Here is a 20,668-nt window from a genome sequence, read left to right on the forward strand (position 1 = left end):
AATGTATAAAACCCAGTATTTTTTATTATTATTAACATGTCAGAAAGAGTTGTTTGAACAAAATGTTAATGTCTTTAAAAATGAAATCAGGAAGTTTTATCAACTTAATTTCAAGGCATCATAAAAACTCCAACCTGATAGATACGTTTATCAGGAGCAGAGATTTCAAAACAGCAATCTTTCTTTCCATCCTTCCTAAGAGTGTTATTCATTCTGACATTGTAGCCTTCTATTGCAAATTCACCTTTCTGTTGTTTGTCTGTTGAAGATAAAACGAAAGTTAGAATTTCATTTACTATAGTGAATATAAATATCCAGTTGATTAGCTTTTATTTAGATTTTTTGGATAAATTTTTGGATAGAATATTTTTTGGTCATATTGCTTTCACAGTATAATATTTAAGTAACATTTCTAGGTATTACTTTTAATTCTAAAATTACAGAGTTACTTGGAATGGTTGGTTTTAAAAAGGACATCTAAGGGAACCAAAAGAAGAGGTCTGCAGATAATGGTCTTATTCAGAAGGAAGTATGGAAATATGACAATTTCATGTAGGGAAAATCCAAGAATTGGAACTTAGAACTTGCTAGACAAACCCACTACAAATCCGTGGCTCTTTCAGGTTTGGTAAGCCAGTGGGAAAACCCGTCTAGTTGAAAGCTTGCTGGGCTTTTATTTACCACTATCTCCTCTCATCACCACCCTCCAACCTCCCCACCCCGCAAAAGCCCCTAAAACACAACTTTTTTTTTCTTTAAATCTCCTAAATTGGTACAAATCAAACTCTAAATTTAAAAAGCAAAGCAAAACAAAACTGCTAATTATAAAAAGATGTGAGGGGAAAACAAAGTATTTGAATGGAGAGGAGTGGTAAAGCAAGTACAGAAGCATTTCTTACCAAAACAAAACAAAACTGTTCACTAACCAGTCAGTGAACAGTTAAACTAGTAAAGCACATTTGAATCCCATATGATGAAAAGTCAAAAGAAAAGATGACTTCAGTTTTAGTCAGATATTACTTTAAAAACAATAAAGTAGGAATAAAACAAAGGATTTAATACTGAAACTAAAAGTAAAATTAGTCGCCTTTCCTACTTTATCCAGTTATACAATTTTGAGAGAAAAGAGGCACTGCTATAGGTTTACTTCCTAGATTAACATACGATATTAAAATCATGAGTGAGGACAACTGTCTCTTTTACTGAGCTCAGGGGAAATATAGAAATGCTTCCACATCATGGGGTGCAGGGCTCTCTCAGCTTAGTGTGCCCGTAAAATACGTATCTCCTTTTCTTAAATGTACTAATTTAATGCCTGAAGTTACAGGCATTTTTAAAAGGTCATCAAGATCATATCTGGTTCAAAACATCAAAGGCAAACAATCTGAGTTAGTAATTTCTGACTTAAATCTGGACATTCTAATCATATTTAGTCATAATTTACAACTCTTTGGATGATTGAAAAAACAATTCAAATTCAAAATTAGAAGTTTGCTTTGTGGAAAACGTCTGCAATAAACTCTATGAGATGAAAACTATAAAAATCAGAGCAGCGTTTCCCAAAGTGTGTTTATGGGATATTAACAGGTTTCCATGATCAAATAAGTTTGGGAAATGTTGAATTAAACAAAGTTAAGCAGGTTTTGTTAGTCCAGCCTTCTTAAGGGCCTTCTTAAGGCCCTTAATATATTTGATCAAATTTCTATGAGAAAGATCTGGTGTGCAGCATTTCCCCAAATTATTTGTCGGTGGAACCCTTTTTTAACAGAATATTTTATGGAACTGGTACTCACATAACATATTTTGCAAAATACCTAACTAAAAAAATAATACTGGGGAAAAGGTATTAAAATAATAATGGTTAAGCACTGTTGGTTCTTCTAAAATTCTCAAAGAAAACGAATTCATTCATTCACTCATTCAACAAATTTATGCTGAGCACTTAAACAAAGGAGCATTATAGGTATGGTGAGACAAAAGCTAGTAACACTGTACCAGACCTTTCCCCCTTTGCCACTGAAACAGACACCCCACACACCTTCCCACACACCCAGTACAGATATAAGTGCTCCAGGAATATTAGTCAGTGATTCACTACACTGCAAAAGGATTTAATTTTCACAATAAAAAATGGAAGTAGTTGGAAGCAAATATCAAAGCCATACAGGATACTTTTGAGAGATTTCCTTAAACTTCTCAGGAAAAAAACAGGATATTCAAGGACCAGTTGGAGGAAAGAAAAATTCATAACTCTCAGTAGCTTTTGCAAATCCATAACCATAAAGTAGCCATATTTCCAATTAGCCAACGTGAGATAGGAAGTTCACGACACAAAATGGGCAGACATGGGTATGCTAAGACTCTGCTCTTCTCCATTTACATTAGCTTCTCTTCAAGGCCCAGAGGAAAGAGAAAACCTTAGCATCACATGGCAATCTATAGCAATTTACATATAGGCTAGTTTGACAGTGCTTTCTGGGGTAGTTTCAAAGACACTTGTTGACTTAAAAATAGGTACATGCCATGGGCTTCCCTGGTGGCGCAGTGGTTGAGAGTCCACCTGCTGATGCAGGGGACACGGGTTCGTGCCCCGGTCCGGGAAGATCCCACATGCCGCAGAGCGGCTGGGCCCGTCAGCCATGGCCGCTGAGCCTGCGCAGCCGGAGCCTGTGCTCCGCAACGGGAGAGGCCACAACAGTGAGAGGCCCGCGTACCGCAAAAAAAAAAAAAAATAGTTACATGCCAATCAAATGGGAAGTAAGGTCATATAAGTTCATTTATCCAGAACTATAGTAGACTAATAAAATAAATTATCTAAGTGAACTTCTCAAATCACAGAAGTTTATTTCTTTTAAGTGCCAAAACTCTCTAAAATGTTGGTTTTTATAACTGAAATCATTCTGAAATATATACTTCCCTGACTTTTCAAACAATTCTGTTAAACGTAATTTAACTTTTTCTTGATCGAGTAGTATTAATCTGAGTATTAGTTTTTATAGTATATTACAACACGTTGATACCCTCAGGATTTTTGAGGTGTTTGTCCCTCTATTACATTTTCCTCAGCTTCTATTTCACACTTTAACCTTGCCTATATCAATGCTGTTCGAATTTAATGTCTACAGCACTGAAGGCTGCCAGGAGAAACTAGATAATGAAATCTATTAAATCGGTAACTTAATTTTACACAATTCTAATTCAGTAGGTTTGAGGTAAAAAGCAGTTGGCTCTGATCTCTTACAAAACAAAATGTATGAGGTTAATGATGCTATTTCCTCCTACTTTTTCATTGGCTTTAGGTTTACAGCTGTGTTCTGGGGGTTTTAAGAGCCAAAAAGACAGATCTTTTTTTTTCTTTTTTAAAAAATGCAGAGCACCGGCTCTAGGTGCGTGGGCTTCAGTAGTTATGGCGCACCGACTTAGTTGCTCTGCAGCATGTGGGGTCTTCCTGGACCAGGGCTCGAACTCGTGTGCCCTGCATTGGCAGGTGGATTCTTAACCACTGCACCACCAGGCAAGCCCAAAAAGACAGATCTTATTTGCTGAACTCCTTCTATATGCCAGAAATTTAATACAGCAATCTCATATATACCTTGTAATAATTCTAAGACAAAGAAGGTATTTATTATATCCCCAGCACTGATGGGGAAAAAGAAAACTTAAAGAACTTGCTTACAGCCACACAACCAAAGTAGTAAAAGCCAGGACCCTAACGTAAGTCTGATTCTAAAACCTTGCTTTTTCAACCATTTCACATTGTCTCCTAGAAAGGTGTTTCTCAAAGTGGATTTCAAGAATCACCTGTTAGAATCATCTTGGATGCCTGTTAAAAACATAGAAATGGCTGCCACTCTGAACTTGCTGTATAGGATTCCCCGGGGGTGAGTCCACAAAACTAAGCTTTTAGCAAACACCCCAGGTGATTTTGATACACACGAATGTTTGAAAAACCACTGTTTTAGAACATGTAATTTATGAAGTCTCAGTAGAGATGGTAAGCGTTAGAGCTTGCATTTCCTCCTGCAATTTGGGCCCAACTTTCTCAGCTTGCTTTATGGGCTCCGGTACCTTTGCCTATCTCTTAAACAGCCATGATGGGTTATGTTCTAAATCCTGTTCTTTTCCTGCTGTACAGTTTTCACTGGGCAACGACATCCAATCCCAGGGATTAAATTCCTATCAATATGCTTGTGACTCCTAGTTCTCTATTTTCAGTCCAGCTTCAGAACTCAATATCCATATCTGTTTTTTTTTTTTGCAGTACACGGCCCTCTCTCTCACTGTCATGGCCTCTCCCGCTGCGGAGCACAGGCTCCAGACGCGCAGGCTCAGCGGCCATGGCTCACAGGCCTAGCCGCTCCGCGGCATGTGGGATCTTCCCGGACCGGGACACGAACCCGTGTCCCCTGCATCGGCAGGCGGACTCTCAACCACTGTGCCACCAGGGAAGCCCAATATCCAAATCTTCACCTGCTCACTATACATGTTTCATCTCTTGAATGTCCTATAGGCACAATGAATATAACTTGCCCACAATGGAGATCATCTTATCCGCACTCCCACTCTACTTGTGATCTTTCTTGTCGTGTCCTCCTTCTCAATAAGCAGTACTTCCATTAATTGAAGCCCCCAAACCAGAAAATTGAGCATCATTCTTAATTTCTCCCTTTTCTTCATCAACTGACACCTCTTTCTCTCCCTCCACCCTACTACCATCTTCCAAAACCCAGTCAGTCCTAGTTTCATTGCAAATATGCTGGCTTTTTCTCTTTTTTGCTGGCTCTCAGAAGATATGCTTAAAACACCAACCACTCTCTTAGCATTTAAAATATAGTATAAATACAGCAACTAAATAATTCTAAATCATTTAGCATCCCTATGAGTTGTGAGCATTTGTCATTTGAGGATCCCCAGCATCTAAGTATCTTTCCTATTTTAGTCCTGAGATCATCAGGAGGCAGAGCCAACTTCCCGCCACAGAAGCTGGAGGGAGGTTTAGATTTTTCCCTGTTCCAGATCAGTCAAGTGGATGCTCCAGCCTGGGACCTAAATCTGAACTGAATAACAAAAGAATCAGGGGGGAGCTCAGAATCCACTTCTGTTAGCAGTGGCATTCACTGATTGGTGGCAGTGCACAAAGGCAACATCGCGAGTCCTGGCTTGGCAGGGCCGCCAGTGTGTCCCAGTCAGACTGTCCCTGGAGGTGTGGATTGGGCTGCAGTTCCAGCCACCTCACCTCCCTTAGTCCTTGACTGCTTTTCCAAGCCTGGTTGTTTAGCCTTCCCATCAACTCTGTCTGAGAGTTGATATTCTCCCAATAATTTCCTTTCCTGCATAAACAAAGTTGGTTTCTGTTGTTTATACCAATAATGCTAATTTGGTACACATGACTAGCAAACAGAAAGATATGAAATGTGTTCAGAAATTTTTGATAATATCTGCTTCTTATATTTAAAAAGGCCTTTCCCTCTTAGTGAATAACTCATGCTATTTCCATAAGTATTAATGCTCACTAGTAAGAAAGAGGGAAACATGCCCGTTAATACTAAACCTCCCACTAAACTTTATCCAACTGATTAGTAAGTTGTTCTAAGCCCTCAGTTAAAGACACATGAACATTTTCCTTGTTTATACAGCTCACAGAAATACAGCTGCCAATGCTAATTCTGTCACTTGAAATATACTTCCAGTGTTCCAAGTTATACCATGAGGAAATATCAAATTATTACTATTTTAAGTGAAAAATACTGTATGCCATATATATTTATTACTTAAGGGCCCCAAAGGGCTCTGAATAACAAACATAGGCAATATGTATGGGTCCAAAGGGAAGCACTTTAGTTAGAATTAAAAGTTTTGCTCATACGGTCTGGTGGCAGGAAATTTTAGGTATTTATAAAACCTTTTTTTTTTTTCCTTTAAAATAAAAGTACACTGCAAGTGGGAATTCCCTGGTGGTCCAGTGGTTAAGACTCCACACTTGCACTGTCAAAAGCCTGGGTTCAATCCCTGGTCAGGGAACTAAGATCCTGCAAAACACAGCAGCCAAAAAAAAAAAAAAAAGTACACTGCAAGCATAAGAACCAAGTGGTTTTTGTATACCGCCACACACTTTCAACCACAGGAATAAACTTGATTTAAAAAACAGTGTAGTATGAGGTAGCTGTGAATGGAGAATAAATAAATTACAAGAAATTAAATTTCTCGTAGACTGGAATTTAAAACCATGTTTCTAGTTTTTTTGGCTATACCTACTGTTTTCCTCCACAACTGAAATTCAGATAATAATTATGATATGGTCTATTAGACTACACATACAGCTATTGTTAAGATAAACATTATACGGGGCTTCCCTAGTGGCACAATGGTTAAGAATCTGCCTGCCAATGCAGGGGACACGGGTTCGAGCCCTGGTCCAGGAAGATCCCACATGCCGCGGAGCAACTAAGCCCGTGCGCCACAACTACTGAGCCTGCATTCTAGAGTCCATGAGCCACAACTACTGAGCCCTGCGTGCCTAGAGCCTGTGCTGCACAACAAGAGAAGCCACCGCAATGAGATGCCTACGCACCGCAACTAAGAGCAGCCCCTGCTCGTCGCAACTAGAGAAGCCTGCACGCAGCAACAAAGACCCAATGCAGCCAAAAAATACATAAATAAAATAAATAAATTTTTTAAAAAAGATAAACATTATACAGAGAATATCTTAATATCCTATACATGTTATCCTCTTAGGGCCTCCTACAATAATTACAGAATTAATGACACTGCTGCTACCCATGCAACGTCATGCAACGTGAGAATGGCTAAAAACATAACCTGCGGCTCCTTCATGCACTTAAGGTGCTAAACAACTCTCTGGATTCCCAGCCACTCTCAGTTTCAAAACACATCTGCCTCCAGTCTTACCTTCTTCTGACAGCTGTCAACGTGATCTTTCCAACATCCAAAGTTTGTCATGCCATCTACTTACCTGCAATGCTTAGAAACATTAACTGCCCCTTAGACAAAAAAGGCCAAACTCCTGACCAGGGAATTTACCAGCTTGGCTCCTCCTCTTCCAGTCTCACCAGCCCTCACTCACCGACTGCCCCAGTGAGCCGGCTCCTGCATATCATACTGTTTCATGGGTCCTCTGTGCCCACTCCTCTGAGCCAGTGTGTGATACCACTTAGCACTAATAATACCCGGCACATAGATTTTCAAAGAATATTTACTGCTACAGATGTTGCTGTATCTATTACACACAGATAGGTACAGTAAGATCTATATATCTGTGTACTTACAGCAGTGCAGATCTATTAAAAATATATTACTTTCAATCTATCTATGTATACACACACACACATCTCTTCAATCTATATACAGATGTATAGATATATTTTAAATCAAACTGTGTCCTGGTTTATTGCAAACCAACGGGACTCATCATCATGAGACCTTTAAACAGGACTTAGTTTGTACATGAATATTTCCCCATGTTGATGACGTCCTTCTAAGTATCAGATGTACATTTTAACTTCTCTGTACTGCTACAGGGTAATAAAGGTCTTTTATTTAACATTCATTTTGATAGAGTTTAAAGTTAGTATTTGCATATCAGAATTATTTCATTTCTATCATGTCAAAATTATTTCTATTTCTTAAGGAATAACAAAGATATTATCCTTCTTTACACAAACAAAATTATAGTATGAATTTTTTTAATATCAGATTTAATTTACATATTTTGTATATATTCATGATATAATTATAAAATGCTGATGCCCTGACCCAGGAATTTGCCTCTATCAAATGAACCAGGAAAAAAGGTAAGCTTTTATGGCTGTAACTAAAGTTGTTGTTATAAAACAACAGAACTTCTAATTATACAAACACTGTCACTTTAACAATAATTTTAAATATTAAAAGAGAACTATGACGCTATTTCAACATCAAAATACTTTATAATTGTCATCCACACTGAACAGCTATGTCCTATTTTTCCTATCAGTGGTGAAATAATGAGGGAAGTGAGAGAGCAGAGAGGTCAATTTCAATAAAAAATTTTACTTCCCTGCCAATGTAAAAGTTTTGTTAGTTTAAATTATCTGTATTAAGCCCAATTTTCTACTGACTTTTATTATACATTGAAAAGGTACTATTCTACAATGAAAAAGTTACAACCACATGATATAATAAATAACTTTTGATATACATTTAGAATGACTCTTGGTAGGACCAAGGCTACTTGCAGTTGCCACATACTAGATGGCACTAGAATTTTCTTTAATTGGGGACTTGGGGTAGGGGCAGCAAAACTCCTTAAGCGGAAGAGATACTACAAACTATTCCCCCCTTAAAAGTGGGAGGAGATAAGTTTCATAATGCTGATTCAAGATCATATGGAGGTTAAACAGAAAAACAAAACCCTGAGGGCTTCCCAGGTGGCGCAGTGGTTGAGAGTCTGCCTGCCGATGCAGGGGACACGGGTTCGTGCCCCGGTCCGGGAAGATCCCACATGCCGCGGAGCGGCTGGGCCCGTGAGCCATGGCCGCTGAGCCTGCGCATCCAGAGCCTGTGCTCCGCAACAGGAGAGGCCACAACAGTGAGAGGCCCGCGTAGCACAAAAAAAAAACAAAAAACAAAAAAAAACGCTGAAAACATGAGTTTGGAACAGATTCCTAAATGGGCCATCATTTACAGGTGTGTTGGAAGGGCTGCTAACTTCCAAGTTGTGGAAAGAACATGGCTTTGGAGCCGGAAGGGCCTGACTAAATCCTCCATGTGCCTCTCAGCTTCCTGTGATAACCTCTCTTGTGTAGACTAGTTCAGTGTCCCCCTAAATAATCCTGCTGACCCAGTTTCTAACCATTCCAATCCATGCCCCACAATATTATCACAATTACTTCCTAAAAACCAATTCTGGTCATAGAGCCCTATGCTTAAAAGCCATATTCAAGATAAAATAGTTAGCAAGGACCTTATTCTCATAAGGCTCTTGTCAATCTGATCCTAACCCACTGTTTTAGCCTTTTATACACCCTCCCCTCATTCACTGTATGTTCTGCCTTGATTCCAACTCTGATCTCATCCAAGGCCTTTCAAAACTCAGAATCTTTGCCATTCTGCTGCCTGGAATGCCCATTTTACCCTTTTTCATCCAACAAACTCCTCATTTTTTAAGGTCCAATGAAGGGTCCTCTCCACTAGGAAGTATTCTTTAACTCCCTCAGGAAATTACCCACCCCCCCTTTGTGATCCAAAGATATTTTATTTAAATCACTTATTGTACCACATTGAATTTACCTACCCAGCCCCCGAGTGATCCCATGACTTCCTCTCTTCTCTTACTGATACCCACACAACTCCAACTGAGAGTACCTGTAAGGCAGGATTATCTTTGGATCCCCCATGCCCAGGATCTATCAAGTGCCCAATAAATGTTTACCAAATTAAAAAATGAATAAATCAGTGAGTGAAGGACTACCTTAATGGCAGTTTGAGCATCTAGGACCCAAGAAGTTTGATAAATGAGATTCATGACAATGAGATTCAAATGAAGAGGAAACAGATGAAAGGAAGGATGTAATTTCAGAAAGTGATAAAGTATGTTTTGTTAAGATATATGGGTGGGTGTGTGTGTGTGTGTGTGTGTGTGTATAAAACTTAAAGTCCCCAAATGGCCATGAATAATAAATACAGAGAATATTTAGGGGTACAAAGGTAAGAGTATTATTTACCCTACAGGCTGGAACTACTCTTTCTAAGCCATTATTATCTTGATGGGTCAAAATGTTTTTTGGCACATACTGTAAGTTAGAAAATGTGAACTATGTATCTGTCAAACAGTAACAAAGTACAATTTAACCTAGTAAGTGGTATCAACTCCTCTGTGCCTCTACAATCCATTTATCTAAATCCTACTTAGTTGGAGGATTATAGTTCTCATATGTCTAAATAGCTCTTTCCAAAGTTTAGGTAAAGTGGTTCACATATACAGTAAACAATGTACAAATCAGCTATCTGATTTCACAAAAGAAAAAAATTTCATGTGACATGTACATTTTCTTGGAAAGAAAAGGACACAAAGGAAGGAAATTAAAATCATGCCAAACAAGCAGTTAAAAACTGTCTAAATATAGATTTCCCCCCCCCCCCAAGTCCCTAAAAGCAGAACTGGCCAAGAATTCCAAAGAACCACTAAAAACAGATCTGAAATCTCAATGGAAACAGGAGGCTTCATAGTGACAGATAGGGAAGAGTTCAAGGAAATATAAACCAGCTCCTCAAAGATCCACGTAAAAAGGGAATGCGAGAATAGTAACTTTTTAAAAGCTGTGGTGGTAGAGTGGCTAAATGGATCACAAAGTACTTAAAATACAAATTACAAAGAATGTTATTACCACAAGGCCTCATCAAGTAAGAATAGAAATGGGAATTTAACTAGTATCTCCCCCAAATAACTAGAATTTATTTATTAGCCTTTGAAATAAATATAAACATTCCCTAGATTTTGGGAAAACTCTTGCTAATCTTTGACCTAACTGTTGGTATATACCAGTTAGGACTAGGAGTGAAGGAAACAGACATACGTATTCATTGATTTTTAAAGAAATTAGAAATGAGAAGACTAACTGAACCAAAGTCACAAGGATTTAAAACCTCCCTCCCCTGGTCTTATGAAATAGAAGACATTTCCTTTATGAAAAAGCAAAATCTTGATCTCAATTCACAATACGGTACAAAATTTTATTTCTATAATAGTAACACATGTTTATGACCTATGATAATCATAATTGAACTTGGACTCTAAATTTTCTGATAAAATCACCTACTTAAGCCTTAGCAGAAGAAAGAAGGCTACCTGTTGATAGCTGTTTATAGTTTACACTTCACTGACTCCATTTCTACTTACGAACATATTGTAAATTAGTGACAGAATGCAAACTCGCCACTAAGTTAATTCTCAACTTGATAATCCCATTAACCAAAAGGTGAGACCAACTTCTAGCATCATGCATGTATTTAAAATTTATCTGAAATACAATAATCATATCTGCCTGATTTTATAATAAGGAAGAAAACCCTAAAAACTGCAAATAATGTCAAATGAAATATAAACTTCCAAACAACACTGATAAGAAACAACTTCATGGGAAAGTTTATATTCAGTGATATTGGACTTTTACATCTTTTTTTTCTCCTTAAGTGTCCTTTCTGGAAATGAATGTCAGCTATTTATATACAACCCTTACTTTATAAAATTCAACTTCTGACCCACTTTTCCTAGATAAAAGCAAAACTAAGAAAGCTTATATTCTTTAAATTTCAGTATTTTATGGCTTTATTTGTTCAAACAATGAACTTAAAATTATGTGAACTATGAGTAAGTTATTAATTAGCAAGTGAAGTTACAAAATGTAACTGTTTCTAAATTAACATAGTGATAATAGTGGTTAAGAGCATGGACTCTAACCATTATGCCTCAGTTTAAATACCCAAACTGCCATTACCAGCTCTGTGACCTTGAACAAGTGACTTAACCTCCCTGTCCTCAGTTTTCCAAACAGTAAAATAAGTGGGACTAATGATGGTACCTACCTCACAAAGCTGTAGCTAACCAAGTTAATATAGCTAAACTGCTTAGACAGCTAAGGTGCTTGGAACAGTAACCTTGATAGATGTTTGCTGTTACTTAAATCCATAAAGGCAGCTGAGAAAGGTGTTGCACACGTTTCATTTTATCTAAATTTTTCTTTTAAAATATTTGAAGGAAAAAACATCCTCTCCTCCCTTCAAAACTCCCACAACCCTAAAGAAACTCTACAACTACCGCCTGGATGATAAATATCAATAATTCCTGAGGTAAAAGGCCACACTGATGAAAGTTATTTTTCTCTTTCCTAATTCAATAAAACACAATTGTGTTAACTTTTACGGCATTCTGGAATTTGGAGCATTTGTCAAATAACAGAATTATTAATTACCCTTAGGCTATAATATTAAAATTTTTAGTTATTCTTTCTCCATTTGTCTTCAGCTTATTCTGCACCCAAAAGGTATGGGGGTGGAGTAAAATGCCCCCCCCCAAAACCCTCATGCTGATATAACTGAAGGCCAATACTACCTTTATCACTTCCATAATAATAGAACACTGTTTTACTGAGAGCACACCACCGTTTCTGCCATTCAAATCCCAGAAAGCTGTGATCTACAATAAAGAGGGAAAAAGAACAGTTTAGATAATATATATTACCTTTATAAATATAATGCAATTCCCTTATTGAAAAAGGAAAAGTTAGTTAATATGATTTCTAAGGCTCCTTTTAGCTGTAAAATTCTATGACTAAATAATTTGTATCTTCTTTTCCAAGAGACAAACAAAAAACAAAACAAAGCTAAAAGGAATACACTAGGAATGTAAATTGATACAGCCACTATGGAGAACAATATGGAGGTTCCGTAAAAAATTAAATTTAGAACTACTATACGACCCAGCAATCCCAATACTGGGCAGATACCCTGAGAAAACCATCATTCAAAAAGAGTCATGTACCACAATGTTCATTGCAGCTCTATTTACAATAGCCCGGACATGGAAGCAACCTAAGTGTCCATCGACAGATGAATGGATAAAGATGTGGCACATATATACAATGGAATATTACTCAGCCATAAAAAGAAACGAAATTGAGTTATTTGTAGTGAGGTGGATGGACCTAGAGTCTGTCATACAGAGTGAAGTAAGTCTGAAAGAGAAAACCAAATACAGTGTGCTAACACATATATATGGAATCTAAAAAAAAATGGTCATGAAGAACCTAGGGGCAAGACGGAAATAAAGACGCAGACCTACTAGAGAATGGACTTGAGGATACGGGGAGGGGGAAGGGTAAGCTGGGACAAAGTGAGAGAGTGGCATGGACATATATACAACACCAAATGTAAAATAGATAGCTAGTGGGAAGCAGCCGCATAGCACAGGGAGATCAGCTCAGTGCTTTGTGACCACCTAGAGGGGTGGGATATGGAGGGTGGGAGGGAGGGAGACGCAAGAGGGAAGAGATATGTGGATATATGTATATGTATAACTGATTCACTTTGTTACAAAGCAGAAACTAACACACCATTGTAAAGCAATTATACTCCAATAAAGATGTTAAAAAAAAAAAAAAAAAGGAATACACTACAGCAGAGATGGGATGGCTACATTTATGGGATCAACTACATGGCTAACAAACTTTCCTGACAGGAAACAGTCAGAAAGGTATTTGACTATAAAGCCTTAAGATAATTGATTCATCAGGGTCTCATTTTCTCATCTGTCATAAAAAAGAGGGAGGAGGGGTTGACCTAGATTTCTATTATCTCTTTCAGCTTTAAAATTCAGCTAAGAAAGCTAAGAAAAGCAAATGGAATATAAATAGGAAGGCCCAAAGGGACTACCTGAGAGATAAGCAGAATGGTAATGAAGAGACTTTCCGCTTTTCATTTCCTGTATCATAACACCACCTCCATATTTCATATTCATTATATATTGGGGTTGAAAGAGTGAGACCATATGGTCAACTCCCAATTATCTTCGCCAATGGAAAGGAACACTGAATGATTAACAGAAAATGGCAGACAATATGCTAAGCTTGATCTGAACCGTAGCAAACATGGTGTCTGCCAGGTCAGGTACAGATAACCCACTGCTCAGCTGGGTGGGATAAGTGTGAGAAATCCCATCCTTGAGAATACAGTCATGGCCAACAGCTCTCCTCCAAGAGGCAGGAAACAGCTTTAAAATCATCTACAAATAACCAAGGTTGACAACAAAAAACCTGACCAAATGTTTTATTTTGTTATTAAAAATTATTTAGAGCTAAAAGCTGTATTTTGTGGTTTGGATAATATCATCAGGTTTTCTTAGAGTCTTAGATTTTTAGGTTTTTCATTAGAATCATATGATTTACCTTTTCTGCGTTTTTCAAGGTAGCCAGCCTTTAACACAAAAGGAAGGTCCTGTGCTGCAATTGGAGGGAACTGGTTCCCTACGGAAAGTAAAGGGGAAAAAGCAGTGAGCAATCCATTTTAGAAAAATCAAGTATCAGATCTCATAGATTCAGTATACTTTTAATTACCCAAATTAATTAAATCCAAGTCTATTAGCTTTGTTTCAGATCCATTCCATAGATTAGTCCCTCTTCTCCTGTGAATCTCAAGAGCAAAATAATGTTCCGTATCGTTGTATCTTAATATATTATGTTCCCAAATACACAGTAATATTATGTAACAGAATGAACTCTAAAGGGCAATATTTTTCGACCTACATTCTGTAATGAATGGACTAGGAAACTGTTATAAATAAGTGCAATAAACCCCTGAAAGAGAAGTTAGGAATATCAAATAAATCATATAAGCTTCTTTACATTGGATTAACTCTTCAAGAATTTTGATGCATATTAATTCTTGCCTACATAAGAATGCCTATCCCTATTTGTACCTAGTAAAACATAAAATGATTTTTCCCCCAAATCAAATGCTATAATTTGAGTACATAGCAAATATTCTCTCTTCCTGGTTATACTCACAGAGAAATCTTGTGAATGAGTATGCTTTAGGGTTTTCTAGGGCATTTGAGAGTCTAAAACTAGGTAGATAGATCTGATAGAACTATCATAAACAAATATTAGATACTTACAAAAATTTATAGATTAAGCCGAAAGCTAAGTCAATTAGAAATCATATATTCATGATCATGGATGGTAGGTTGCTCAATAATTTCAGAGTTCAATATTTTTGCAGACTTCATTAGAAATATACTACAGTTGCCTCAGCATTTTACTAGAACTCCAACAAGTGAAAATAACCGATCTAATGAAAGTTTCTATGGAATACACCAACAGAAATAGTTTTCATATAGTTTATGATAAAAAGTATTTTGATAGGAAGTTTATTATATACAAATTCATCACAGAATTACCAACTGGGTTTTTTAAAAATATCCAGTAGTTATAAAATCATAGTTATTTTTCCTTAAGAAATAAAGCTTCAAATTAAAGCACTAATTTCAGTTCCGTGGTGGATCAATTTTGCTCAGTAAACACAAAACAATATTAAAATATATTTAAAATGGGGACTAATTTTGAAATACATATAAAATTTTAGGGAAAGCCAGTGTAAATGTTTGAATAGTTGTTCAATCAATGTATCCATTTGATCCACTGAAGGTAGAAGTTATATAGTATAAATTTTTTGTACATAAAATAAAAATCACATAAAGAAATCTCATCTATGTGAACAAGTCCTAGTTAACCACTAAATTAAAGAGGGTGACTGTAGTTTGATTTGTTTTTTTTAAAAGAAAAGAAAAACAATGATTAACAGCACTTTTTAAATTAAACTAGGTTACACTGACAAAAAAAAACATAGAAATAGTGTATCACATAGAAATATGAAATTTTAGCTAATATAAAACCATTGGGGAAAGTTTTCTTTCTAAATAAGATTCCTGAAAACAAAGTATTTACTTCTTCAACTAAGCAATACCATAGTTTAGTTTCTGTGGAAGTATGCTTGTGCTCAGTCTTTTATATAACTGGCACGTAGAGTTCATAAGTGAACTACACAAAATTTCTTTGTGAAAAGCATCATTTGCATGACATTTCAGAATGAGAAAGCAAACATATTAATTAAATACTATAACATGATTGTTGTATGTCATGAAAAAATTTCCAAGTGGTTTGTCCACAGTGGTAAAAATAAGAAGATTCACTGCAAACATCCTATAAATAATTTTGTATCTTTCAGATGATGGAAACAAACTCTTAAGCACTGTCCATTCTGGATGAAATTAAACTACACAAGGAAGAGGCAACTTTTCAGTCTTCAGGTCTGATGTAATTGGGCATGGGGAGGCATTAATTACCTCTATTTGACTAGATAAGGCTCCTTGAGAAGAAGTCCCATGACTCTCTCATATCCATTGATGCATAATGAATGTTCTTACATATAAAATAAATGCTCTAAATCTTAAGAAGAAACTTTATATTCTGAAGAGAAATGGGTACCTTTAGCATAGTTTTCAACTTTAAAAAGTTACTGGTCAAAAGAAAAAAAAAAAGGAGGGGGAGAAGTGGAAGAGGAGGAGCAGGAAAGGAATTAGAATTTACAAAGGTGAATATATACATAACCTGAAGCTTTTGCTTTAAGAAAAATGTTGATTAAATTTCTACCTGATAAATCAATAAAATCTGATGTCACAAGCAACACTTATTCTGAATTCTAAATTCATGTTTCTAATATAAAATCTTTTATTTGATTCCTAGAGGGAAAAAAGGCAAATTTTCAGACTGAAATTTCGTTTTTCTAAACCTCTTTTGCTATTTGTCCAACATCTAGGATTTGTTTAATATACATGTGAATTTTTTTTAAAAAGTGTATTAATAGTAATTCCTTTAGATACTTCAGATTTTAAGTTCTTAGAAGAACCATTTGACTTGTATAATACCATAAACATATAAACAATTAATACTTCTTGATAGAAATTGAAAATTTGTAACAAGATATAAAAAGTAGTAAATTATCTTTAAAAAACATGAACTCTCACATCATTTAGACCTCATACCACTATGATGCCTACAATGATCAATAGTATGTCACCATTTAAGAATATTCACATTGATTCAAAGAATTAAGACTACAAATGCAGGTATAATAATACATGAAGAAAAGAAAGGTAAGGCTAATATAAACCTATCTGGAAGGCATCAACAAAGAGCTGCTGAACATTTGCCAAACACAATTATCTTATCTCACTATTTACAACATTCCAACAAATTCACAATTATATTATCAGCTCTGTTTCACTATCAAAATTCACACCCTTGTCCCAAAAATAAGTTTAGCACTGAGCCTTAATCCTCTGGCACATAGTAGGCATTCAGTAAATGTTGGCTTTTATTAATTATAATTAAATATTATTATATTTAGTATAACTAAATATTAATTCAAATGAATGGATGCCAATGTAAATGTAAGACTAATGTTGCTTAGGGAATTTTAATCAGAAAAATGGAAAAATGTATGATTTGGTAACTGCATGAGTTAAGCATTGTAGTTATTTTAAAAGCAGCTCAAAGATTTCCTTTTGGTTACATGAAAGTGGTTGATGAAGAAATTATATCCTAACTCAGAGGAGAAAAATTAACCTATAATCCAGGACAGCTTATTTATACTACAGACGGTTACTGATACATGGCTTCCTTTAGGCCACAAATGTTCACTACCCTGAGGAAATAAACACATACTGAATAGACTAGTCTTCTTTTTATAAAATGAGCATGTATTTCTTATATAATAGTCCTACTTTTCTAAAGAAGATCAATATTAGACATTAAAACTAACATCCTACAAGAGCAGACAAGGAATGGGTCTTCTTCCAATTGGACATTTGGGAATCTGAAGTATACAAAATGGTAACAAGGTCACAAAAAATTCAAATAAACAAGTGTCACATGCCTACTATATTCCTATTAACTCAGTAGGAGAAAGGAAGTAGTGGAGTCCAAATTTCTTATAGTTAGGTAGGTATTTTATTCACAAGACAACTGTTTTTAAAAGATAACTCAAGAATTCTAAACTGTGTCTGGAAACTTTTGCCTTAAAATCAAATTGTGTATATAATGGACATAGTCCACCAGCAAGCTAAAAGAATGGAGTCTAGAATCTGAAAAATGGAGAAGAGTTCCAAAGTATGAAAATAAAAAACAAATTACCTGGGGCTTCCCTGGTGGCGCAGTGGTTGAGAACCTGCCTGCCAATGCAGGGGACACGGGTTCGAGCCCTGGTTCGGGAAGATCCCACATGCCGCGGAGCAACTAGGCCCGTGAGCCACAACTACTGAGCCTGCGCGTCTGGAGCTTGTGCTCCGCAACAAGAGAGGCCACGGCAGTGAGAGGCCCGCGCACCGCGATGAAGAGTGGCCGCCGCTCGCCGCAACTAGAGAAAGCCCTCGTACAGAAAGGAAGACCCAACACAGCCAAAAATAAATAACTTAATTAATTTAAAAAAAAAAAAAAAAAAAAAAACAAATTACCTAAAACCTAAGTAAGGTATTACCCAATTTTAGCAATTTTATTAATCTATTGTTTTAACTTTTTCCCTTGAATCTAGGGTAAAAAATACTAGAATGTTTAAATATATCCAACGTATTTAAGAAATAAGTTTATCTTTAAAAATGTTTTAAATATTAAAAATAATTATTTCAAAATGAAAAATAATTATTTCAACTTCAGAGAAAAATATAAACTGTCTTAGGCAAGAAGTATCTATCACTTAGGCTTATTTCAGATGTTAAGTCGGTTGGGTATAAAACCAATCTTGGCATTAACAAGGTATGCAGTTTCATTCCTATATGCAAGACAGGGAAAGGTGGAAAAATAGGTCCAGATCACAGTATGCTTTAGTTAGAAGAAAAGGCCTAGAACAGCATGGAAACCCCTTGAGTAAAAGAGGAAGTTAGGGTAGGGAAGAGAGAGAGTTAAGAGTTGGGGGAAGAAAGAATTAGAGTTGAGGGGAGAAAGAGGTCTTATCATCCTTTCTTTTTTGTACCTCTTTTCTTAAAATAATCTAAAGAAATAAACTTTGTTTAATTCACAATTTTATCCAGCATTGGGTGTCTCAATGCCATATTCCTGAGCCTTCTCCAACATTGACATGTCTTCTAATCCTCTCCTCCCCTGCCACACACACAAACCCATATTAACTGTATCCCACCCAGTCTGACACCTCTTTAAACACATTTATTTTTCTAAGACTTAGAGTGAGGCATCACTTCCAAAGTGCAACTTAAAAGTGAAGATTTTTAAAAAATCTGTACAAGTTTTAACTACTGAGTTCTGGAATTAACTTTTTATTCAGTTTCCTTTCTACCTACTTGGCTTTTAATGTGGGACTCTCAACAGGTGTCAAGGGAAGTGAGTGATTCAGAGACCTTTTCAAAATAGACATCTGTTTTTCATTATCCTTATTTTTTGATGTGCAACTTGGTGGTGACCAATTTAAATGCTCAATTTCTATGAAATCTAAAGCATCATTTTTACTATTTTAGCATTAAAATTATTATAATACTATGAGCTTCACTATATTAATATGGTCACGGTTTTATGGTTGTCCAATCTAGAATTTGTACAAAATCCTACTAGGTTTCTGAGTCTCATCTTTTACTGGCTTTTTCCTTCATTACTTGGCATTTGCATAGTTTTCAACATGAACATTAAATTTGCAATAAGTTTCCCTCCACCTTCACACAGCTGATGATTCCTTTTCCCTAATATTGGAAAAGAAAGGAGATACATATAAAAAAGATTGCTTTTGCTCATAAGAATTTTCACCCTGAATCAGGATCTTGGTCTAGTCAGTCAAATATTCTGCCTGTTACCACATGATATGACTGTTTTCCTTGAACTGCAAAAAGTTAAGGACAAGTCCCTCAACCATATCTTTTCTCCCTCTCAATTCACATGAATAAAACATCCATGAGTTTATCTTTTTAAATTCTTCGTTTTCATCTGACAGCTGGGATACTGAGTTCCAAAAATTGGCCAACTCTTGTGGGGAGACAGTGCTTTCTTTTATCGTTTCTAAACTTATATGTGATCAATGTTTTAAAATGCCTTGTCTGGCATTCCTGAATTTGATAAATACACTCTTTTTTTTTTTTTTACAGTATTTACCCACTTAACGATTGCTTTATATTCAAAACACATATTAGCCTTCAATTTTCCAAGAAGAGTAATCATTTTAGTTTCTCGTTTCATGCTGGCAATACTCTCTCCTACCCTGATCAACTCAATGGTTACTTTATTGGCTAGGGGGGACGAGGGGAAATGGCGGAAGAGTAAGACGTGGAGATCACCTTCCTCCCCACAGATACACCAGAAATACATCTACAGGTGGAACAACTCCTACAGAACACCTACTTTATTGGCTAGGTTAACTGCTCCAGTTCAAACTCATTTTTCCTAAGAAAAATTCATTAGAATTTTATACTTCATTAGAATCGAAGTATATTTTCAAGTGTCAATATTTCATGCATTATAGTTTTATATAAAGGTAGAAAAATGCTTTCTGTTATGTTTCCTGTATCTTTCCAGATGATGTGTATCTTACACACATTTCCAGCTGAAGAGTACATTGGGTATTTAACTTCAGGAAACTGTCTATAAACGAGCTTTGTTCCCAGAGGTATTACTGACTCGGAACTCATTATTCTACAGGTGCAATTTAATTACACTTTACTTCACATTTGCACACACAAACTTAGATGACATGTTCCCTATTTCTATAAAATATATAATAGATACAAAGACACAGAGTTGCTGACAGTTTTTTAAATTAATCTAAAAGGTTTTAGAGTGCAAAAATTCACTAGTATACCTGCAAAACAAAACATAAAGACTATTCCCTAAAAGAGAGAGAAACCTAAACTCAACTTGGATACAAATATTAAATAAAATGGTTTTGTGGTATAGCAGATAACTAAAAGCTTAGTTTTACGTTAATACTGACTTTAAGATACATGGAATAGGTTAAGAGGTCTGTAATGAAATCCCAGTTCTGCAAATTTGTGACCTTCAGCAGGTCACTAAGCCTCTCTGTGTATCAGTTTCTTCACACCTAAAATATGGAAAAATGAAAT

The 20,668-nt window shown here is 36.1% G+C and overlaps 1 protein-coding gene across 1 annotated transcript in view; it reads right to left on the reverse strand.

Annotated features, from left to right (window-relative positions):
- Window positions 1-20,668, reverse strand: part of SKAP2 (src kinase associated phosphoprotein 2) — a 156,064-nt gene that overhangs the window by 57,934 nt on the left and 77,462 nt on the right. Inside the window, exons 5-7 of the mRNA XM_019926478.2 lie at window positions 13,941-14,018; window positions 12,110-12,193; window positions 135-259 (exon numbers count right to left, since the gene is read on the reverse strand). Of these exons, the coding sequence (XP_019782037.1) occupies window positions 135-259; window positions 12,110-12,193; window positions 13,941-14,018 (287 nt within the window). The remainder of the gene's footprint in view (window positions 1-134; window positions 260-12,109; window positions 12,194-13,940; window positions 14,019-20,668) is intronic.

This window comes from Tursiops truncatus, chromosome 9 (genome assembly GCF_011762595.2).
Source record: "Tursiops truncatus isolate mTurTru1 chromosome 9, mTurTru1.mat.Y, whole genome shotgun sequence".
NCBI classification, from domain to species: domain Eukaryota; kingdom Metazoa; phylum Chordata; class Mammalia; order Artiodactyla; family Delphinidae; genus Tursiops; species Tursiops truncatus.